Raw genomic sequence first — 26256 nt, forward strand, 5'->3', positions numbered from 1 at the left:
GCCGTAATGCCTCCCGTATTGATTAAAGGCTGCTGAAAAAGCCTGTTTGTGTTTGTTGTTGTTGTTCCTGGAGAGCAGCGGCTCTGCATGACATCCAGCTTCCCAAAAGGAGGAGCGCTTTGTAATCAGTTTTGGGAATCAACACATTTTCTGAAATGTCGTCTCAGATCATGTACTGGCCGATATACTTCCTGCCAGCCTTTAAATTTCTCTTTATTCAGTTACATAAAAGTGAAACTCATGCATAAGCAATCCTAATATAACACTTATATAATAAATCTAATTATAAAATGGCTGGATGCAACTGGAGGGTCAACTCTCAGCGAGCAGAGTTTTATCCGCAGCCCAACGCATGACGGACAGAAACGAAGTGAGAGGGAATCTCATCTCTCTCTTACTCTGCAAAAGCATCTTTCATCAGAAATAAAACAGTTGCAAATGAATGCAGCATGCGTTCAGTCTCAGAGAGGAATATATTTTATGCAGCGTTCGAGGAGAGAATGAATTTACTGGAAAACAAAGGGAATTTTTTATTCTCTCAAACTATCCCTTCTAAGTCCTGAAGGGTCTTAAAGCCAACATTAAATCAGAAACTAATGTCTTAAAACATGTTCCTGGTCTTACTGTGAACGATTCATGTATAAATAAGTTAATAAATAAACGTACTAATAAATATTATAATTAAAATAATTAAATATATATATATTTATTGTATAAATACATTCGCACAAGGAGTATCTTTCTAAATTATTTTAATTTATTAGATTTATATACATGCATTATATATGTACACGCACATAAATATATATTTTTTAGTTACAGTGTGTGTGCCATTATAATCAAATTAATAAATACATTATTTATAAATAAATATTCTTTATTCTTAAATAAAGGTAAGGTAAGCCTATCATTGCAATCACTAAATTATTTAATTAAATCTTTTATTTAAATTATTTAAATAAATAAATAAAAAATAACCTTGTTTTCACCTAGTGATTATTTAATTTGTGTTCTTTCAGACTGCTTTTGTAGGTTATGCTTTCGTTCTAAAATCATGTGAATATTTAACAGTAATTTAATGCTAAATGTAATAAAGGTTAAAGGTTACAGCAATCATAGAAAATAAAAGATCGATTTGAAAAAGAAGTGTTGTCATTGGGATTCATGGAGATGCTTTTGACGGTGAACCTGACCTTCATCCTCCACATCGTTCTGAAAGTAATGGCTTCCTTCACCCTCCGATCAATTATATCGAGTCTCAAATTTCCCAGCAAAGCATGTGTGACTCTATAAATACAGAGAGGATTCAAAGCGGAGCACTTTTGTTTATTGCATAGTTTCATCTAAACCAGAAAGTTTAATATCACACGGTGAAACTCGTCTGCAGTCGCAGACTCATATCAAAGCCCATCAGGGCAGAACGCTTCCTTAAAGTCATACATTTCCACATTACGCCGAGCCTGAAACTTCAAGAGAGTTTGAAGATAAAAATTCTGCTCGTCTGCGTGTGAAATCATCAGGGAATCAACACCAAAATATTAAAAAAGACTCGAACTAGAGAAACACTGAGGTTCACAATGTAATCATGCATCATGTGTAAGCTAAAGGGTCAAATACATTGAATCTGTCATTTTTTACTTTTATACTGCATGCAAATATTGCTATGCAAATAATTGCAATTAACAATTTATTGTCTTTTTTGCTTATTTCACTTACAGTGCAAGTCTAATATGTTATCTTTTGTATTTTTTACTTGCAAACATGCCCATATGATTTTCTTTAATGCTGTTAAGAGCAAAGCTGTAATGGATTCTCTTCTCTCTCATGTTGTGTTCTGGTCATTTTGACCCAGAAAGGATTTTTTTTATCCTGAAAATACTTATTTTACTGCATCACTGACGTGGCTCACATGGAGTATAAAACTTATCAAAAATGCTTTGACAATTTTAGTAGTTTTTGGGACTGTTCCACACCTTGTTACATTTGTCCATCCTCTCATCTTGATATATTATCACTTGGAATCTTGTTACATACATCTTAGAGTTAATATATTTGTCAACTTTTCTGTAAATAAGCACAGATTGTGTGTTTCTTTTTGTATCTGGTTGATCGAAGGTCTCACTGAGTTGAGCTTGTGCACCTTAATTTGAAACATCGCCAAAATTGAACAATATAACACTTTTAACTCAATATAGCACTTTTAACTCACTTTTAACTTTTAACTCAGTACACAAATAATGCCTTTATTTTACAAAAAAAAAAAAATTATATTTCCAAAACTATATATATAAAAAAATAAAAATAAATAACTCAAACAAAATTGCAAAAAAAAAAAAAAACACTAATAATATCTAATAAATATCTACAAATAGTTTTTTTTTTCACTCAAAAACTAAATAGTGCCCAAAATATCCAAATATTTGTCACTCAAAAACTGAATATTGCCAAAATGATCTAGAAATAATGCTTTTTTTTTTAACTCAAAAAATTACCAAAACTACATATCTAAAAAAATTCACTCAAAAAAAAAAAAAAGAAATTCACTCAAAAACTGAATATTGCCAAAAGTATCCACAAATAATGTTTTGTCACTCAAAAACCAAATACTGCCAAAATTATACAAAATAATATTTTTTCAATCCGAAGCCGAATATTGCTAAAAGTATTCACAAATAATGTTTTTTTCACCAGGAACACCGAGTGTGATAGAAATGTAGACTGCACAATAATCTCAATGATCTCAAATCACTGCGCTTAAATCAAATAACCACAATCAAGTGCTAAATCATTAACTGCATCAGGTCTGCTCTGAATCTGCGTGTCTGAATGCAGAACAGCCTTTTATGACTTTGCCGTTACTCCACTACAAATTCCCATCTGGAATCATTAAATCTGAAAAGCACTATCACATTCACAGTGTGGACGTCAGAGAAGTGGTCTGCATGCCCTCGGAGTCGCAGCGGCTCCGTTATCTCCGTTCTGGCTCATATCAGCAGCTTTGAAGTCTCAGCCAGACTCCTAATGAAATCCTCAAACTCTTTCTAATTGCAGCTTTATCTGGAGTTTTTCCCAGGGTTGAGCGAGAGACGAGAGAAATGAGAGAGAGAGAGAGAAGAATGAGCGAAGTGACAAACACAAATAAGACGCAGACTTCATCTCCAGCGTACTCCTAACACAGAAACACATCTGCAGTGATTATTCTCCTGCAGATCTAATCAAATCTATTAAGAGTTACTGCTGCATTGATACACAAGAGGCGGCCGGTCTCGACTAATGCATGTTATTATTAATTCAGACAAGAGGGTCATGCCTTCATATTCAGTAAAGCAAACTAGAAATGCACTCGGCGAGGAGCAGGGAATTGTGGGATTGATTTCAGCAGCGTCTTTCATCCCGAATCGTCGGCTCTCCCGTCACCTGTGCAGTCTATTTATAACCTGTAACCATAACAACAGCTGCATTGCTTTACAAATACCCGAGGATCCCCAAAATAATGCTTACACCGTCTTCATAGAGGAACGCAATAAATCATGAGCTCGACCACACTTTCACTCCGTCTGCAGAGATCCCGTCAAATCACACAGAGATGAGTGAAAGTGTGAGAGACAAAGAAGATGATGAAAATACACTAAACACCAGTATTGCTTTGTTTCCTAAACTTCCTAAATGCACACTGAGACTCTTTCATATCATAAAAACGATTAAAACACTGAATTCTGACAGAACATGTTTGCATGCACATATTGCAATTTAGTTATATTTTATGTTAATGCATTAAACTGTATATACACTACCAGAGAAAAGTTATCAAACAGTTATGTTTTTAAAGAAGTCTCTTCTGCTCACCATTAAATATGCATTTAATTGAACTAAAAATACAGCACAAGCAGTAATATTGTGAAATATTTTTCTTATTTAGAATATCTGTTTTCTATTTTAATATAATCTAAACTGTAATTTATTTCTGTGATGCTCCGCTGTATTTTCAGCATCATTCCTCCAGTCTTCAGTGTCACATGATCTTCAGGAATCAGAATAATATGATGATTTACTGCTCAGGAAACATTTATTATTATTAGTATGTTGAAAACAGCAGAGTAGAATCGTTTCAGGATTCTTTGATGAATTGAAAGTCCAGAAGAACAGCATTTATATGAAATAGAAATCTTTTGTAACATTAAAATGTTTTATCATCACTTTAGAATAAGTTTAAAGCATCCCTGCTAAATAAAAGTATTCTATAAATCTATCAAGCTTTTTATTTCAGATAAATGCTGATCTTCATCAAAGAATCCTTGAAAAAAAATTTACACGGACTGTTTATAATGATAAAAAATGTTTCTCGAGCAGTAAATCATCATATTTTCATGATTTCTGAAGATCATGTGACACTGAAGACTGGAGGAATGATGCTGAAAATACAGCGCTGCATCACAGAAATAAATTATAATTTAATAGATATTCACCAAGAAAACAGTTATTTTAAATAGTAAAAATATTTTACAATATTACTGCTTTTGCTGTATTTTGGATCAAATTAATGCTCCTTTAAAAAAAAAAAAATTGTACTTTTCTTACCTTACTCTTTTCTCTCTCTATACATATATATATATATATATATATATATATATATATATATATATATATATATATGTATGTAGTGTGTGTGTGTGTGTGTGTGTGTGTATGAGTGAGAGATAATTTATTTTAATTAATATTTAAGAGGTTTGAAATAAAATTAAAAAAAAATATTTAGATAGCACCTACTTGATTCTGTAAACCTATTACAGTATTTTTCACAAATAAATATATTAAAAAAGCTGACGTTTAGCTGACGATGGGTTAAAGCCAAAGGTTTGACGTCTCTCAACTTTTCTCGGCTCACAGAGAGTTTAGTTGGACCTAATTGCTCCCTGAGGGACCAATCCTGTGGTCAGACCGGCCCGGTGCATGCTGGGTAACCCTCGCCTCTCCAAAACAGAGATCCATATGAGCAATATTCACCATTCTGGGCTGGTCCTCACAGCAGAGCTCACTGTTCATCTCTTATCTCCAGAAGAGAAGAGTCTCACGACAAATTCAATCTTATGATCCCAAATATTTCAAACACACAGGATTCAAATGGGAAATGAAGAACTACAAAACATGTCAATCTTTTCTGCATGAAATGTAATGGATTCTTGAATGAAATACCTGCACAATACTAATACTAAGTTTATTACAAAATATTAAAATATTGGCAGTTTTATATTAGTGGTGGTTTCGGCCGATATTTGCCAGTATCTATTTACTTAATTGTGGCCGACATGTGTTGGAAGCAGGACTTTTATTTTGACAGATGCACAGGATCTTCTTTAGTTCATCCTCTTTGTGCAACATTTTTGTCAAATAAATAAAAGTCAAACTCTATCAAACTATTTAATACATTTAATTAAATTAAATACACTTTTGTATTTAATATTTTAATTTCTTTTCAAGTAACAAATGTTACTTTATTGTTTATTATTAATTTTTTTTATTCATGGTTTTAAAAGTCTAACTTAATGTAAATTACTACATTTCTAATAAAATAAATTAATGTTAATAATTACATTTAAATACATATAAATAATTATATGCATTAATATTCTGGTCTTGGATATGATTATATGAGAAAACATAATTTTCTTAATTTAAAATGTAATTTAATTCATGTAAATAAATAAAGTGAATAAAATTCACAAAATATATTTAATATATTTCAGCAAATATGAATTTTAAATGTGATTAAATAAGATAATAATAAAAAAGATTCATTCTTAATATTCAATATTTATTTCTAATTATTTTAGTACATATTATATAGAATAAAAATAAATTTCATTTACTATTTTTAATTTAAAAAATGCGCTTTCAGATTGGCTTTATGTTGATTCTTGAAATCAGAATAATTATAACCATTGTTATTATTAACAATTCATCAGATTACAGTAGTTTCACAAAAGCAAAAATCAAGCAAACATCACACATTTAGTCTTAGAAAACAGTTAAAAATGTGCAAATCATGAAAGACTTGTTGTTATTTAATTAATACTATTATAATTTTTCCGGTTGCCAGATTGGGAAGATCAAGCCAAACACTTGACAGAATTTTTTTTCCATTTAAGAGAAAAGCTCTGAATGGGGGATTTAAGTTCTTTATATCTGGCAACCGCACAAATAATGATTAAAGTACGATGTTGTGCATTTTAAAAAATCCATATAGGACGACTACAAAAAGGGAAAAAGCCGATTGTAATCCAAGCTCAGTTTGGGCACAATGACAGCACTCTGCATGAACTCTGAAAAAGATAAAGCTCATGACACAGACATCATCAGCTCGCCGTGAAGACTGATGCTTCTCCAAGCCTCCGCTTCATGTCTCTCACCTTTGAATATCTTCATCATCTGCAGCCTGGGGACGAGGTCGAGTTTGGGATTTATTTTTAACCACCTTCATTATTTGCTCTTGAAAACGTCTGCAGGATACGAGAACAGTCCTCGAGGAACAAAAGCAAACTTCATAACAACAGATGAAGTTAAGAGAGACATCCGTCAGCCTGCGGCGAAGAGAAGAAGCCTCATCTATCTGAGAAAGCAAGTCCTGGAGTTTGTGCTCCTAACGTTCACGTTTATCTTACTTTAGCGCTCTATACGTGACCGAATACAGACACAGCGTCTGCACGCCATCCATCCAGCTGCAAACATGTGTATAAACTCCTCACTGAAGAATAACAATGAAAATGCACCTTCGGGACTGACTTACATACTTGTGTATTATACAGGTTTGACACAATATTGTTTTATTCCTTTAAGACTCCTTTAAGGTTTCCAAGCAGGGCGTCAGGATGACTTTTAAATCATTAAAATGAGCTCAAATAAATAATAAACACCAAGATATTTCTAATTTTAACTATATAATATATAGTATAAATATAATTTATTTATTTATTTTTTTTAAATCTATTTATTTAAAAAGCCTAGTTTTAAATATTTTTTTAAATTTCAGTTTTAGTTATTTTAGTATAAATTTAAACTAAATGAAAATGAGAAATTCTGAGGTATGTGAAAGAATAAAAATAAAATAAGTCTAATTATATATATAAGTGTAGTTTAATGTCAACTAATAATTATTTTAAATACTATATACTGTAATATATAAATGATTTTAAAAAGATGATGCATCACATAAAATAAACAAAATCTAGAATTTTCTAGGGTAATTATTGCAGATTTTATTTCTATTTTGTTTTTTCTTTCTACTTCCGCTTTGAATTACTTTTAAGAAAAAAATTATAATGTGAATTTAAAACTGATTGTTCAGAAATAATAGTAAAATAAAATAAAATAAAAAAAATAAAAAAAATCACACAAAATGTATAAATCTATAAAAAGTAATAATTTAATAAAATTCACAGAAATATATTATTAATTGTTATAAAATAACACATAATAAAAATATACAAAATAAATATTTTAAAATCATTTTTATCCTTGCATTTTTGAAAACTGGTTAAAATGTGTAATATCCCTGAAGGTCACGAAGATCTAAAAACATCTGCAATTGTGAGATTGAATTAAAATAAATTTTGACTATCTCCAGATTCAAAGACGTCTGGAAAACAGAGTGGAGGAAACGAAAAATGATGGAGAAAGAGCTTTGGATATTGCTGTGGACAACAGAGGACCTGAGAGTCAAAAAGATTGAGATTCACTGCTTTAAAAAGAAGGCGATCGATGGATTTTCCTGCTGTTATCCTCTCATGTTTCTCGTGTTTTCAGTAAACTCCTGTTCTACAAATGTCCTCTACTGATGATGAAAGCATCTATCAATCTGACATCAGCACATCGTATGATTACCAAACTATGCCACACACACACACATACTTCAAAAGAGAATTAAGGAGTTAAACATAAATAATGAAGTTTCCAGCATTGAGCAGAGGTGAAAGGATCCTACACTGTGACAAAACCCAATTTAAATGGATTGGTTTTTCCCACGGGACGCAGAAGCCTGTGTGGCCCACTGAAGCACATCCAATGAGAGCAAGAGATGCTCTGTTTCTATCAGGCTCAGAGAAATCATACTGACACACAAAAACTACTAAAAGAGTAAAACATTTAATTAGTTCGCTTATGTTATGTTATTAGCATGCTCTTTTTTTATATACATATATTAAATTTGTGTGTATTGTTTTTATATTTACTTCTATAGGCCCCATCAAAAAGCCAAGACGTGATCCTTAAAAAAAAAAAAAAAAAAAAAAAGTTTAAAATTAATTAATAAGATTAAATATTTTTAAGTAATCCTTAAATAAAAATTAAAAAACTAAATAAAAATGAATTAAACAAATAATATATATAGCCATAAATACGTTTCAGTGGTTGATTTCGGTTCATATAAAAAAATACTGTTCTCTTGAACTTTGGTAAAAATATATATATATATATATATAAATTTAGAAATATTTTCAACAGTGATAATAATTAGAAATGCAAATCATCATATTTTCATGATTGCTGAAGGATCACTGAAGACTGGAGTAGTGTCTGCTTTCTTCATAAATCTAGTGTTAATTTCATATTTATATTGTTTCTTATATTCACTCCTGCTTCATCTTAGTCAAAGAACCCAGAAGTGATCCTATGTTAAATACCAACTAAAACTGGGATCTTTTCATTTCCACACAGCCAGGAAAGAGTTTTTGTGGTGGATTTCTGTGTAATTCTAACGGAGGAGCCTCAGCTGCTTCATTTAATAAGCAATTACAAATATAATGAAGCAAAATGTGTGTTAAAAATGCTGTGATACATGAGAAAATGTGATTCATGGGAATAAAATGCAAGTATATGCTGTTATCATCTTGCTGCTGTGTCTATATAAATATGTGAGTGCTACAAGTGTGTGTGTGTGTGTTTTTTAATAATTACTTCTACTTATAAAGCATTTATAATGTTACAAAATATTTCTATTTCAAATAAAGGCTGTTCTTCTGTGAATCCTGTAAAATAAAATGCATCACAGTTTCCACAAAAATATTGCGCAGCACAACGGTGTTCAACGTTGATAATAATCAGAAATGTCTCTCGAGCAGTAAATCATCATATTTTCATGATTTCTGAAGATCATGTGACACTGAAGACTGATGCTGGAAATACAGCGGAGCATCACAGAAATAAATTACACTTTAACACAGATTCACACAGAAAACAGTTATTTTAAATCACAATATTATATATATATATGACCAAACAAATGCATCTCTGCTGAGAAGATGAGACTTCTTCTTGTGATTCCTCATGATCTGTCAGTTAGCAGTAATATTTTATTCATTATATTCAAAAGCATCACTTACAGCACCTTTAGCTCTTATATAATGAATATCTAGTAAACTACAGACTCAGAGTATTGAGAATCTGTGTGTGTGTTTTTGTGCCTCTTCTGATCAGCTTTTTCCTGGGCTTTTCTCTCAGTATCTGCGGCTGGAGAAGTGGAAGATAAGAGCAACTCGTTTTGTCCTCTGAAGAAGAGGTCTCCCAGATCTTCACAGATTGTGATGCATGATCTGCTTCCTCTAATGACGCCGTGCCTCTCTGCTCTGGACGCCCAAGTGCATGCTGGGATATGACCTCCACATTAATCTCTCGCTCTCTGTGTGGTCAGGAGAAGCCAATTTCCATCCAATCTTCTTCTAACTTTTTTTTCCTGCAGGGATTGGGAGGGTTTTTAATGTTAAGCGTCTGCTGCAGTCCTAGAGTCACATTAGGAGCCAGTGATTCACTGATGACTGGACATAATGAGAGAGAGACTCAAACAGGTGTGTGTGTGTGTGTGTGTGTGTGTGTGTGTGTGGGTGGGTGTGTGTGTGTGTGTGTGTGTGTGTGTGTGTCATTACAGGACAGACCCGCAGGGAAGGTCACGCAAAGCAGCGACTCGCTAGACACACATCAGTACAGCAGTGGTCAGATTTACACACACACACACACACACACACACACGATTTGAGGTGAAACATCTTCACAGAAACAAAAGCATGGCTGGATTTGCTCAAGTTTACAAAAAAGTTGTTTGAGTTTAACTACATTGACATTCAGAAGTTTGAGGTCAGTTAAAGAAGTCTGTTCTGCTCACCAAGGCTATTTATTTGATCAAAAATGCAGTAAAAATAGTTAAATATTATTATGATTTAAAATACTAGTTTTCTATGTGGATATCTGTTAAAGTGTAATTTATTTCTGTGATGCTCCGCTGTATTTTCAGCATCATTCCTCCAGTCTTCAGTGTCACATGATCTTCAGAAATCATTCTGATAATTAACCAAAATTAGTTTATTTTCAATATTTTAACCCTTTAAATAGCATTTTACATTATATGTCACTGTTGTTTTCTATGAAAAAACACATAAAAAATTCATTATTTTCCATATTCTACATGTCTTGGGCAAGTCAATGATTAAAAACGACATTTATTGCAATGCATTATTATAATTATTTTTGTGCAGTGTTGAATAAAAAAAAAAACTTAATTGCTCAGTACATGCACACACACCATACCTTTATATCCATACCAACACAAACAATTAAAATAAGATAATTTCAGTTCAAGTGAAATTCAAAGCAGCATGAAAAACAGGCTTCAAAGGCCTGAGATAATGGTGAAGAATAGTGAAAAATGTAAGGAAATTAGGTACAGATATTAAGAAATGAAATATAAAAATTCCAATAACAGAATTTATTTAGATTGAATAGGGACTTATGCAACAAATTCTAAAACAGAGAAGCAGCTATAAAAAATTAATAAACCACTACAAATAAAAAAAGTTGAAGTTATGCACACACTCAAATTAGTTGTAAATCAACAAAAAAAACAAAAAAAAAACCTGCATGTTTTCATACGTTAAAAAATCTAGTTAAAACCAGCGAACTAAGTCTGTGCTACACTCTGGGTCATAAAGTCAAGTAGTTACTTTGCTAGGATCTCAGACGAATGGAAACACAGACCGATTCGGAGCGAGTTCATGGGAAAAAGAGTGTGATTTTCTTCATCAGGCTTCACTTTGGTTGAGAGGATTTAATCAGGACACCAGAAGCTCAATCAATCAATTAAATCAATTAACGATTCAATACTCACCTCTCCATCTCATACTCTTTCACGCCCGGCTTCACACGTTTCATCACCTACAAAGGAAACACACACAGTAATCAGATAAGAGCGCTCTACAAAATATTCAATTAGTCATCCACCTCAGTCCTCAGCCGAGGGCTTCCCTTCGCTCTCCAGACAGAGTCTAATAATCTCAATGAACTCTCGCCGACAGGCAACGAGGAAATGACCAGCAATTGCCTTCAAATTACAGAAAGACTCATCCATTTGATGAGATAACAGTCATCTGAAGCGAGGCGGAGAGAAATGAGGGCTGTTTGATGATTGCAGGTTAGGAAGCTTTTATTTCAATCGAGAATCGTGAGTCACTTCGTATAGCGGCGCTGAAGGATCCCCGGGAGACAGCGGAGATCAGGTTGTTGTAGATAATGTTAGTTTGTTGGGTGACAGAGGTAAAATGATGCTTGTGGGAATAAAACTGTGCTAGAATATACTACAGTTCAAAAGTTTAGTGTCAATTAATACAGGATGCATTACACTGAAAAATAGTGATAAAAAAATATTTCTTTCTACTTTTTCTTTGTCAAAAATCAGTTTCAACGAAAATTAAAAATTGTACATTTTGTTGATGTTCATGAAAATTTAGTTGCAGTGTTTTGTTCTGCAAAGAATAATGAAAAATGCATAATTTAAAAGCATTTATAATGTCATGGAAATAATGTCATGTTAATAATAAGACAAAAAGAGCATGGAAGTATGAATTTGAACTTCAATCGTCAAAGAAGCCTTAAAAAAAATTATCATGGTTCACAAAAATGCAAAAAAAAAAGTAGAATATTATAAACAGTGGCACTGAAGACTGGAGTAATGATGCTGAAAATTCAACTGCACATCACAGAAATAAATTACATTTTAGCAGATATTCGCATAGAAAACATTATTTAAAATTGTAATAATATTTCAGATTTTTACTGTATTTTTTTGATGAGCAGAAGAGACAAAAAAATATTACAAATCCCAAACTTCTGACAAATGTAGTTACCGGTTTTCTCCTTCTGCTTCATAGCTTGTCATTTTTTTGTAATTTTAAATTGTTAAAGTATTTCTAAATACTATAATTTTTACTGTACCATTCTAAGAACAATAGTGAGCTGGAAACAGCGACAGATGAGCACTTGACTGGTCTTGTGCCGTATCAGACAGTCGTGGTCTCCTGAGAAAGATCACCTGGCGCAGGTGAACGTGACGCGGCTCTGGAGCGCTGGGAGTTTGGGATGATCGGGAACGAGCGGCGATGAGCTGCTCAGGTGTCGAGCGCTGGATTTTAATGATGTCCCGCGAGAGGAAGAGGAGACGGTGAAGCGGATAGACACCGCCACAGTAACTCCTCATTTGTCCCTCTATGTACATTCTGTGCTGAATATAATTGGACTCATTAATGATATAAAAGGGTCCAGTGTGTTCTGAGCTGTCTTCTGTCAGATGCTAAGAACGGGAGGGTTTAAAGCATGCAAAAAAAAAAAAGAAAGATCCAAAAGTGACAAGAAACCCAATGGAATACATAAAATAATTCATAGCTGCGACTAGAAATACAACTAAACTGTTCTAGGCTACAATACCATTTATTCAAACAAAATCAATGCTGTCAGCACTATTCAGATAGGATTCTTTCCTAAATAACTCTTAATGAGTTAAAGTTACAGAGTTTAATGTTATACGCTCTTGAAGTTTGAATAAAATAAATGGTGCTCCAATATTATGGGTTTGATTACGAGGCATAAACCAATAAAATATATAACCTGAATACAATGCAAGCTGCTTTGGATTATTTTATTAGTTTTTCACTGGATAATTTGACAATGCTTTCAGCAATGAGTTTCTTTGGCAGCAAAGACGAGAGCAAAACACTTGCTTTAATTTCTGTGTTGAATCTGAAAATTGTGCATAAAGAAAACTTCTAGAGAAAACCCAAGTTAGCAGAACCAATGGTCATTTTCTGTAATATGCAAGAAAAACACTGACAAAGTATGTTTGCAAAACATATGTTTACCATTTGGTCATCCAACTAAACTAGTCCTGTCTTAATAGGTTTAACTTTCTGGGATAGAATAAACAAATGCATGCTTGATTGACACAATCAATGCAATTTCAAGATATAGAACTATTTAATGCATCTTTAAACTGATGCACAATATAAAGACAGATGTTTACATTTATGCATGTGGCATTATGCATCTACCCAGAGCGACTTACAGTGCATTAAATCTGGGAATCAAATGGTTGACTCTGGCATGGCTAGTGGCATATAAATGCTTAAAACCACAATTTACATAGACAGTCTATTATTCATATCTGGACGTTAAAAGGTCAAATAACTATCATCCGCTCCTGTCAAACTCAATAAAAGAGTAAAAGTCCTGGACTGAAGCGGAGCTCTTAATCGCTGCTTGACTGAAAATGACCTTCGTCTCAGCTCTTTACCGCAAAGACAAAATCAGCATTTACAGTCATTTACATTTCAAACCAGCGAAACCTGCTGCTGTAAGCATCACTGACAGACCACGGTGCATTCAGATTAATCTCACGAAAGCACTCAAGAACAAATCCAGGTCACATTTGATTTCACACCAACAAATAAAGATTGATACTTTGTGTTTAAGTCCATTGTATACTGTCCTGTACTTCCCAGACATCTTTTTTAGTTACTTATTATCTCTGTTGATGTTTTTTGTTACATACTTTACAAATAATTGCAGTCTTCAGAGATGAACCGATTTAAATCGCACTGCTGGATGTATATTTACTATACAACGGTGTACGTGACAAATTAAATCTTGAATATAAAGAAACTTATACCTATTATAAGGCCCACTGGGATGAAAATAATTGTAAATATCTTCTAAAGTACTTTAAAAATCCAGCATCTTGAAAAAAAAACATTAAATCTGCTGAATTGCAAAAATGCCTTATATTATATATAATATTATAACTTGATAATGCAGAGTACAAAAACTTTTTTATTTACAAAAGATTTTCAAATGTATTATAGAATATATATATATATAAGAGATGCACCGATACTATATTTCTCCGCCGATAACTGACAACCGATAATTCAGAGTGATATTAACCGATAAAGATACCAATAGTTTAGTTTAGTTTAGGATATGATCAGAACTAATCATTGTCTGTTTCTAAACAATCAGCCAAAGGCAAATAGTGCAAATAATTGCTTTTATCGGCCGATGTTGATAACAGATTATTGGCTGATACATCAGAGAATCTCTAATATATAGATATATTTAATAAAATAAGTATTCAAAATATATATAACTGAACTTATAATCTGCAAAGGAGCAAAGCAAAAGGAAATCAGGCATAAAAGTATAAAATAAAATCATGCAAAAAATTGCAACAAAAATATCTGTAATCAAGCTCAGATATCTTTACTGCAGTTTTTCTGTTGATTAAGAAAAATACAAGACTACTTCACCTTACAAATGGTTGTAAAGGCAAAAATACTACAAATGCATCATGTTTAGTAAGTAAATGTGTCAAGCTAAAGCAAAAAGGCACTATTTTTGGAAACCGCCGCCCAAAATTAGTAAGAAACAAGAATCAGAAATACTCATTGAGCCAGAGATCTGGTGAGAGAAAGAGGAGAAAAATCACCCAGAATTTGTTCTGTTAGTCACAACATCACTCATCAAGTGTTTTAGGACATACATGGAACTAAGAAAGATACAAGATGCATTAACAAGATAAAACTGAACCATGCATAATAAAAATTAAATGACTAAGTGAAGTCGGAACGCCGCTTGGTTTTGAAGAATCTGCTTTCACGCAACGATAATTTTATTAATCCTGGTTTCTGTTAATGAATCTTTCTGTATTTCTGAGGAAGAAAGATATTTGGAAACATTCTCCTTTCACATCAGCACAAAAATAAGACGCGTCCCAAATCCATTAGCGAAACCGATAAAAAATGCAAGTGATTCTGAATATGAACTCGATTTGGATTCTCAGCCCTATTCTGAACTCTTCCTGTTCAACGTTTTCAAGTGACCGTACAGTGAACTCTTCAAAATCCCTCGTTCCTCATTTCGGCATTTAAAAAAAAACAATGTGTTTCTATTGTAGCCTTGACTCATGTCCCTCTTAAACCAAATATCCAGCAATAACAGAAGACGAGAGTTTACGGCTGTGAGACGTTTGTCTACATCAGCTCTGGCCGAGACTGGCACTTATGAAGACCTGTGAGTGTTAATATGTGCCGAGGCCTTTATTGCTGGAAACGAGACATCAAAAGAGCCTCAAAACATGTCCTTCAGACCATCATCTGAAGATCGACCCGGTCTGCCAAGGTCACTCTAGATTTGATGAAGTGCTGGGGCTATTTCCATTAAATAAGGCGAGGATAAATGTACATTGAGCTTCTACGATTCCGTCGCCAATGTGGAAAAATCCTGACAACAGCAGAACGAAATCAAATGGAAATCTTTGTATTTTCTACAATTTAAAAGAAATAGTTCACCTACAAACTAAATGGTTCGTTTGTTATTAATGCTTAAGTCATTTCAGAATTTTAAATAGAGCTGGAAATCTCTTAGATTAGAAGAGAATTGTTTTTTGTTTTTATTGCTTAGCATTCAATACAAAATTCAATACAAAAAATCCAATGCAATACAAAAATCGTTATCGTTATAATAAACTTTTGCTTACTTCAACTAGTTTTGGGGGCAACACACTACAAGTAATGTTATGTAATTGGATTACATTTTTCAGATAACTAGTAAAGTAATGCATTACTTTATGAAATTATGAAATCTACTAGCAATTTCCGAGTGCAATCATTTTTTTCCCCAGTGCAGCGCCTGGTCTAGATGCAGGATTTTGTACTGAAATATCAGCTGTTTAGCATTCTGGTATTGTCTTGTCTCTGTAAAAGGATAAATGCAATGCTGGCCTAGATACTGATCAAACGACGTATGAGATTTTGGAAGCTTTACATCAAGAGAATACAGTACAGATCTGACTAAAAATGTTTTCTTACAGAGGAACAGAGGCTAAAACTCCAACCAAATAGTGTTTTTAAGTGAGATTTGATGAGCTTTTCCCCTGTAACATCCTCCCTATGTAATTTGCACAAAAACACTGTGCCATACGTACAGCTTGTGACCCAAACGGAGCTGTCTGTGTCGAGAAAAACCCATTTCCCAAAAGCATCATAAGCCTAAAGAGACCATGGGAGGCTTGGGAACCTTTTGAGAAATGCAGTTCTGGTGTTTCAGAGCAATTATCAGGTTTGACTACTTCCAACTAAAGTCTTAAGGGCAGCAGTTTTCAAATTAGAAAACTTAGGGGAAGAAATCTGCCTAAAAACTTATTTTACCTCTTTGTGGGCTTCACTGGAAATGCGGTTGGTGTAGCGCAGAACTTCCAGCTCCATGTCAGTCTTCAGCAAACGACTGCAGACAAACAGAGAGAAACGCGATGATAATCATGATAAAATATGCATTTGAAGATATAACATATGCCACAAGAGGCTACACGTTAAAAAGTGACTTTACCAGAGAATGAAGTCAATTAAAAAATGTGCATATACTATGCATGTTCAAAAGTTTGAGATCGGTAAGATTTGCTCACCAAGGCTGCATTTATTTGATAAAATAATACAGTCAAAATTCGAAATATTATTATAATATAAAATAGCCGGTTTCTATTTGATCAAAAATACAGTAAAAATTCAAAATATTATTATTATTTAAAATAGCCGGTTTTTATTTGATAAAAAAAAATACAGTAAAAATTCAAAATATTATCATTTAAAATAGCTGGTTTCTATTTGATCAAAAAATACAGTAAAAAATAAAAATATTACTATCATTTAAAATAGCCGGTTTCTATTTGATCAAAAAATACAGTAAAAATTCAAAATATTATTATTATTTAAAATAGCCGGTTTCTATTTGATAAAAAAAAAACACAGTAAAAATTCAAAATATTATCATTTAAAATAGCTGGTTTCTATTTGATCAAAAAATACAGTAAAAATTCAAAATATTATTATCATTTAAAATAGCTGGTTTCTATTTGATCAAAAAATACAGTAAAAATTAAAAATATTATTATCATTTAAAATAGCCGGTTCCTATTTGATAAAAAAAATACAGTAAAAATTCAAAATATTATTATTAAAATAGCCAGTTTCTATTTGATAAAAAAAATACAGTAAAAATTCAAAATATTATTTTCATTTAAAATAGCTGGTTTCTATTTGATCAAAAAATACAGTAAAAATTTAAAATTATTATAATTTAAAATAGCCATTTTCTGTGTGAATCTGTGTTAAAGTGTAATTTATTTCTGTGATGCTCCGCTGTATTTTCAGCATCATTCCTCCAGTCTTCAGTGTCACATGATCTTCAGAAATCATGAAAATATGATGATTTACTGCTCAAGAAACATTTCTGATTATCATCAATGTTGTAAACATTTGTGCTGCTTATCTTAAAGTATTCACAGATGAATAGAAAGGTCGACATTATAAATGTATTTACTGTCACTTTTCATCAATTTAACACAGCCTTACTGAATACATTTCTAATAAACTCCGTACTGACTCCAAACTTACTGACCTTAAAGTTGAATGAAGCTGATATACTTAAAATCCTAAACTTAGCCTAAACCCAGCAGGACTGACGTCAGAAAAATTAGCATTTAGTCTCTCGTTAGTGTTTTTTCATCACCTCCACCATCTATTTCTGGCCGAGCGTCTTCGATTATGTCTTAATGATGCTGCCTGCGTTACTGAAGTATCTTGACATCTCCTTCTATGACTCAGTGTGAATGTGCCAACTTTCTAACAACACATCTAAATATATCACTGCACACACACACACACACACACACACACACACACACACACACACTGCAGTAACCCATGGTTATGATCTGCCATGTGATTCTTCTCAGCAGCTCAGCAGCACTGAACACTTAACACATGGGTTTCTCTCCTGATTCAGACCAGAACACTTTTTCACTGGAGGAAGTGTTATTTTGGATTATGGACGTCTTAATTATGGATCTGTTTCAGCTTTGTTCTTCTCCAGATGTTAACTGGGAGTATAAAGAACATTACTTGTCTAAACTGACAACTAATGTTTGTGTGTGCGCCTTTAAATGTCAACATTAAACCAAAATTGACATCATTTTCTTTTTTAATGCATGTGCCTGGTCTTTCTGTAAATATAAAGAAAAAAATTGTTTTCATAAACTTAAAAACAAAATCTGCATTTAGTCTGCTGCTAAAACAATCAATCAACTAATTAAATAAATAAAACAATATAAAATACTTATTTCAGCATAATTTTAGCTTTACTTGAAGAATTTGTTTTAAAGTAAAAAGTTAAATAAAATTAATGAAACTATACAGACATATGTATATATAAATTACAAAAATATTTTACTTATAAACATGCATGAAAAATTCTAAAACTTTATCTAAAATTTTAATAATATAAAAACTATAATAGTATCTCAATGATACTAAAATAACACTGGTTTCAGTGCAGTTACAGAAGATATTTTTACCCCTTTAACACGTTTTGATGGAAACCAGCTATTTTTCTAAGGCCTTATCACCCACATCAGTAAATAATAATGTTTGTTTTGTAAAAAAAAATTATGAGATTTAAAGATTTAAATAATTACTTGATTGTTTTTGGTGTTAGAGGAAACTGTACAAAACTTTTTAAGGAGCATCTTAGTTTTTCGAATGACATAAGCGTAACTGCTTCGTGTGCATGTCTTTAATATCTGCTTCATCATGGAGAAGCAAGAGCTAAACTCTCTCTTAGAGAAAGATAGCAGGCGAGAGAAGGTAAACCGTAATGAGCCACTTTTTCCAGCGAGGAACAGAGGAGAAAACCTAATGCACACGACAGCAAGAGAAGCACGCAGAGCATTAGAGACAAACCGAGTCTGTCCACACGAGAGTGAAGAGCTCTCAGAGCACTTTACATCAATCTCATTTTCTCAACCAAACTCCCGTTCTATGAAGCAATAATCAACATCTGATCTCTGTCAGGTTCAGTGTCTGAATGCATAACCATGCTCTGTTAATTAAAGACAAGACTAACATGAAGAACCAACTTTTAAAAAGATGCAACGACAATCAAAACACCAACAGATGAAACGATCCAGTAATTGCCGTCTACTTTACCTTTCATCAAAGATCAGACGTGTTTTCTCTAAACTGGCAAACCTGCTTTGATTTTGTTAATTGGACTTTAGTAACGAGCTTGTGCTTTAGTTATTAAGAAATGTGATTTAAATGACACTCACCACTCCACAATCACTGGATGCAGCAGGGAATTATTCACCTGAAACCTGCAGAAGAGAAGAAAACACACTATACTGTCTGTACGACTTGTTTTTATTTTATTTTATTTGGTTTGTTTTGCAACAAATGACATTTCCACTGACATCTAATGCAATGACATTAAGATATTTTAAAATACTTTCTCATGTATAAATGGTTAAAGATCGAATCCCTCAAGAAATTTCACATTTGGTTCACAGTCTTATAAATAAAATACTACATTTAAATTAAATATAAAAAATACTAAAATGTATTTAAAATGCATTTATTTTGTGCTAAGTGTACTAAAAAACATTTACATATTTATATGCTTAATAAACATACCGTGCATTGTTCTTTTGGTTTATTAAACATGCTACTAACTAATCTAGCGTTTAATGCTCTTTAATTGACAGTGAAAATAGTGATGAGGTCCAACTAAAGACATACTGAAGTTTATTTCACTCTGTTAAAATGGAAATATAGCAAGTATATACGTGAAATATCTTTAATTTAAAAATTGAAAATGTTAAAAGATTATACAATTCTTATTAACAATGATTTTAATACACATTTTAGGCATACTATTAAGAAATGTGCATTAAAGAAATTCTCTAAATAAAGATTAATTATAATGTTATATCAGTAAGCCTTAAGTGATTTGGCAATAAACAGGTTAATGGATTTAAAGTATACTTAGTATGAAATAAATGCATTTTAAATAAATTATAGAATCATTTTTTTTCTTACTAGGGTATAATAAAATAAAAACATTATTTCAGCTAGTAACCGAGCAACACCTCATTTAATATAGTTTGATGTGATGTAATAAAATAAAAATAAATGAAAATATTAGTGTATATTTATGTTTGTGTACAGTTGACATTTTAGTCGATTCAGAGACTAATTAAAATAAAATAAATTATTATTATTTATTTATATAAAATAAATTATTTTATTTGATGCAACAAAGTAACTAAAGAAATAACTTTTTTTATTAAAAAAAAAATAAAAAGAAAAAAAAAAAAAAAAAAAAAATATATATATATATATATATATATATATATATATATATATATAATAAACAAAATTACAAAAAAACTACTAAACAATTACAAAACAACAAAATTACTAAAACTTTAAAGAAAATATATATTTAAAAAAATATATAATAGTATCCCCATCATACTAAAATATCAATGCTGCCAATGCAGTTACTACAGACACTTTTTACTACTGAACAAAACTTTGTTTGTGTTTTTGTGCACTTTGAAACATATGATATTTTGATTATTTCTCATGTTTAAATGTTACAGGGTCAGATCTAATATGTCAGAATATTCCTCGTTCGGTTCAGAGTTTTTTAGTTCCTCAGTCTAAACGGGTGGAGGTTTTATTCGGGTGCACAGAGGACGCCGGAGCAGCTTTCCCTGGAGGGAGGTTTAGGAACAAAGCTCTGAATAAAGGAAACTCACTGACTGATGCCTTCAAAGGATGCTTCACGACAGATGCTGCCGCTATCAGTGTTCACTCCCCGCTACACACACACACACACACACGCACACACACGCACACACACGCACACACACACACACACACGTGCACACACACACACACACACACACACACACACACACACACACACACACACACACACACAGAGAGAGAGAGAGTCTGATGAAAACAAGCACAAGTCACTATTCACATCAAAATAAATGAATGTTATTTATTATTATATCTATAATTATTAATATAACTACAATACTTACTATATATGTGTGTAATAATACAATAATAGGAATATATTTACATTTTTGTTTTATAAATATATAAATGTATTATTAGAAATTAATTTACGATACATAAATATAGATATTTTAATAAAATATATTTTATTTTGACATATATTGTACATCTATATTATATTATGTATATTATATAAAATAAATATATATTGTTATAAAAAATTATAATAACAATGTAAATTTGTTTTAAAAAATACAAGTCATAAAATCCATCTTAATTGACTTAACATGAAATTTAAGTATATTTAATAGATATTAAATATTAAAATGATAACAAAAATAATAAATAACATTTTCAGTTGTTGTTGTTATCATATAGTATACATTAATATATAAATAGTTGAATAATAGTTTTGTTTCACGTTATAAAACATTAAAATAAAATATTATATTATTTTGTTCCGTGCATATTATGTACTTTACAATAACTGTATATAATAATAATAATAATAATAATAATAAATTGATTTTTTTTATATAAGACAAAAGCCATCTTGATTGACTTAACATGAAATGTAAGTATCTTAAATAGATATTAAATATAAATTTGATAATAATGTTAATAAATAAATTTCACGTTTTTGCATATATTATTTTATTATTATATAAATAGTTGAATAATTATGTTTTCATGTAAAACATTACATTAAAAAATTATATTATTTTATTGTGTTTCATGCATACTCCATTCTGTAAATTACAATATATAATAATAATAAAAATGTAAATATGCATTATAATCCAAAAAACACTAAAAGACACCTTGATAAACTTAACATGAAATTTATGATAAAGATCTTAAATATATTTATACCGTAGTCCAAATAAAACAAAGTAATGCTTGAATTCTTGAAATCCTTCTTGTGAAGTAAACGAGGAAGATCTCACCAGTGTGAGCAGGACACTCGGCTTCATCTCGGTCAGCACGTCAGCAATCTGTGGACGAAAGCTTTCATTAGAGCGGATCCTTGCATTGGCTTTGCAGGAATATCAGGGAAAATCAACATACCGTATTTTTCGGACTATAAGTCGCACCTGAGTATAAGTCGCATCAGACCAAAAATACATCATGATGAGGAAAAAACATATATAAGTCACACTGGACTATAAGTCGCATTTATTTAGAACCAAGAGAAAACATTACCGTCTACAGCCACGAGAGGGCGCTCTATGTCTTCAGTGTAGACTACAGTAGAGCTGAGCAGCATAGAGCGCCCTCTGGCGGCTGGAGATGGTAATGTTTTCTCTTGGTTCATTTCTCTTGGTTCATGTCAAATTAATTTTGATAAATAAGTCGCACCTGACTATAAGTCGCAGGACCAGCCAAACTATGAAAAAAAGTGCGACTTATAGTCCGGAAAATACGTAATAATGTTGTGTGAGCAAAATGAGCAAAGCATTGTGGGAAGGAACATATGATATAATCATGTTACAAAATGTTTGTATTCATGAATGTATTTTTTTTTTACATTTAAAAGTTTGGATCATGCACTTTCACACATACAGGTGCATCTCAATGAAATCGTATGTTGTGGAAAGTTCATTTATTTCAGTAATTCAACTCAAATTGTGAAACTCGTGTATTAAATAAATTAAATGCACACAGAGTGACGTATTTTAAGTCTTTGGTTCTTTTAATTGTGATGATTTTACAAAAACATAGCAATTCACGATCTAAAAAAAGTATAAATCAGTCCTAATCAAACTCTGTTTAATCAAAAATCAAAAATAAATACTGAACAGACGGCAAAGGACTGAAATATTACATTAATCAGAGTTAATAAAAACAAAACAACACTAAAACTATTGCTGAATGCACAAGACAGATGGTGAGGAGAAAGAAATGACATGCAAGATAAACGACCGACTCTTAAAACATCTGAACAAAAATCCAAACTTAATTGAGTCTGGCAGGCGTCAAACACTCTTAATTACTCTAACTGTATGAGTTGCAGAAATCAGTGATCAAGATGAATGGGCTCAAAATGTCTTAAAATCAATGCAAACAAAATCAATTGTGTTTCCATTTGACATTCCGGCCCGCTGCGCTGAATAGAAACACATCTGAGCGTACGGTAAGTGGAAAATGACTGTCATTAAAGCAATCAGCAAACGAGCTCGAGATATATAGTGAATCGAGAGGCTGTGAGTGAGACAGGATCAGATCTGGACAAACCAGAGGTGTCAAGTAACGAAGAACAAATACTTTGTTACCTTAAGTAGAAATTATTTAGAGAGGCTATAGCTTTTAGCTTTTACAGTAATTCACAGGACTGATTAAAGACAGCACTCATTTTAACTAAATATCAGAGACATTGACAGAGATACAGTTAGAAACATCATGTGTGTTTTTGTATTAAATAATGACCCAGATTGTGAAATACATTAGCCTTAGAGTAAAGGAAGCACAGCTTGAGAAATTAGAGCATCCAAGGTGAAAGCTATGGATTTTTAAAAAATATTTGTAATGTTCTTTAATGTTACCCATATTTTTTTTTTTTTTTTTGTGGCTCTTTTAAAAAAAGTATCGGTTCATGTACCGTTTAGGCATCGGTACCGTTTTAAAAGTATCGAAAACGCACTGGACCCTACTTAAAAGTTATTATTTCTCACTGGCTCATTTACCAAATGAGTGCTTTCTCTTCGTACTCCGCAAATTAAGCTACTGTAGGTAGTTCGGTAGCGAGACGTTTTAATAAATTAGCATTTGCGATTGACGACGCGATTGACAATGTTGTGATAACTAGGCTTTACCAAATTTAACTTGTTACCCCCCGAACACTGGACATATCAGACGAATGTACCGAATACAGGAAGCTATCAATCAAGAAGGTATCAGGATTATGAGTTAATTTTAATTTTTAGTTATTGATTAATCACTTGGATTAATCATTAATTTTGACAGCACTATAATGTTTATTGTAAATAGACAACCATACAAGAGTAATTGTTACTAAGCCTGCACCAATGTTCTTGTCCATTGCCCTCACAGATTCCTGCAGCTATGCTTGGATGTACATTTACATTCCATTAAAGGTTATTGATGACATGCCTCTGAAGTTTGACTTTTTGCACCATAACAATACTTACAGGCAACTAGTCATCATATCTCTAGTCCTTTAATGTATTTGCATTGTACTAAAGTGCATTCATTTTCAATGGGCATATATGTGGCTGAAACAGGTAGCCTAGTGCAATTCCCAAATTTTTCAACATGGACATTTTCATATAACATTACTGTCATTATGGCCTTTAGAAAAATGTTTTTGAGGAGGTGGGGTAGCTTAGGAACTTGCTGAAATAAAATGTAAAATGAAAATATTTTATTTATTTAGTGTTATTGATCTTAATACTTTAACTTAAATGAAAATGAGAAACAATACCTTGGCAGCTGAAACAAAAAAAGTTTTTTTTTATTATTTCAGTCAATGTTGATTTTATTTATATTTTTATTTTTACTTTGTTTATTTTTAGTTGTTTTAGAAAATATTTTCTAATGAAAATGATACATTTTGCCTTTGCAAATTTTGACAGTTATTTATTATTTTATTTCAGTTAAATGTTTTTATTGTTTTCTTTTTATTTTCATTTAATTTAGTTATTTTAGTGTCAACTTAAAATGTTGCAACCAGCTGAAATAAAATAAGTTTTTTTTAGTTCATGTAAATTTTATTTTATTGTATTATATTTTATTATGCCTTTAGTTTAAATAATTTTATTTTAAAATGTTTTACTGTTAATTTAATTTCAGTTTAAGAAAATGTTTTTATGGTTTTATTTTTATTTAATTTAGTTTCAGTTATTTTAGTGCGTCAACTTAAATTAAACAAAAATGAGAAATTTTGCTTTGAAAAATCAGAAATGACTTTGTCTTCCTATATTTTTATTTTACATCAGTGCATTGTTATTTCATTTCAGCTATTGATAATTTTTATTGAATTGGTTTGATTTTATTCAACATGCAAAAATCTAAACGGAAAAACAACAACATCTGAATGAACTGAACTTTGTTTCAAGAGCAACACGTCAAGTTCATTTTCACAACAGTAACAAACACAAAACTGTTTTTTTGGGTGTTCCTTTAGTGCATTTGCATTGGAGATTTCATTTGTTTTCTCAGATTACAGATATCTCTCTATTTTCTGCTCCCAGCAGCTCTGTTTGCCTTCTCAAATGATCTGTTTAAGCAGCGCTGAGAGGAACCTCAGGAGAAGGTCATTAACACTCAGAGAGAAGAAAAGAGCAGAGGAGGAATTGTGATGCATTGGTACAGACGCATGCAATGAAGCACAGAAAACACACACAAAAAAATCACTTTGTTTGCATCTGAAGTCACGCTCGACAAAGAGACGTGATGCAACGTCCGTCTGACTCGTCTACATCAGCATGCACAACCCGAACAAGAGCATAACACATAGACTATTATTACTAGATTACCTTTTTAAGAATGAGCTGCAATTACAGCGTCGACTACAGTTTGAGAATTTCTGGCACAATCTATGCAATCCAAAATATTTAGACTAATCACAAAATCTCTACCTGACACTTTCATGTGCATCGTTTTATGCTGTACATTTCCTTCTGATAAACTTAAAATATAGCTAAATAAAATAACAAAAAAATAAAATATTCGGAAATGAAATAAAATTAAGTTTTATATATATATATATATATATATATATATATATATATATATATATATATATATAGTAAAAATACTAAACAATATATAAACATTCCATCTTAAAAAAATTATAAATTAATAATAATAATCTTTTGATTAAATAATAAATTTGCAGAAAACAAAACTGGCTCAGTTATAAAGCAGCTCAAGGCCACTAAAGAAATATAATTTATCATAATATAAACACTAATCTGTATTATACATTATAATAGAAAACAAACCTAATGTACAAGTACAAGACACTTTTTGCTGCATAATGCCAATAAAACCCTAGTTTTACAGT

At 31.6% G+C, this 26256-nt stretch overlaps 3 protein-coding genes across 4 annotated transcripts in view; 1 reads left to right on the forward strand and 2 right to left on the reverse strand.

Annotated features, from left to right (window-relative positions):
- Positions 1-26256, forward strand: part of rec114 (REC114 meiotic recombination protein) — a 153789-nt gene that overhangs the window by 86885 nt on the left and 40648 nt on the right. The gene's annotated exons all lie outside the window — the stretch shown is intronic.
- The window catches only part of LOC113061396 (neuroplastin-like), a 154105-nt gene that overhangs the window by 80066 nt on the left and 47783 nt on the right, over positions 1-26256 (reverse strand). The gene's annotated exons all lie outside the window — the stretch shown is intronic.
- LOC113061395 (xaa-Pro dipeptidase-like) overlaps positions 1-26256 on the reverse strand; it is a 52094-nt gene that overhangs the window by 19635 nt on the left and 6203 nt on the right. For both annotated transcript variants that reach the window (XM_026230452.1, XM_026230454.1), the window contains exons 5-9: positions 22178-22225; positions 20960-21021; positions 19469-19513; positions 16515-16590; positions 11150-11196 (exon numbers count right to left, since the gene is read on the reverse strand). In XM_026230452.1, coding sequence (XP_026086237.1) covers positions 11150-11196; positions 16515-16590; positions 19469-19513; positions 20960-21021; positions 22178-22225 — 278 coding nt within the window. The remainder of the gene's footprint in view (positions 1-11149; positions 11197-16514; positions 16591-19468; positions 19514-20959; positions 21022-22177; positions 22226-26256) is intronic.

This window comes from Carassius auratus, chromosome 43 (genome assembly GCF_003368295.1).
Source record: "Carassius auratus strain Wakin chromosome 43, ASM336829v1, whole genome shotgun sequence".
NCBI classification, from domain to species: domain Eukaryota; kingdom Metazoa; phylum Chordata; class Actinopteri; order Cypriniformes; family Cyprinidae; genus Carassius; species Carassius auratus.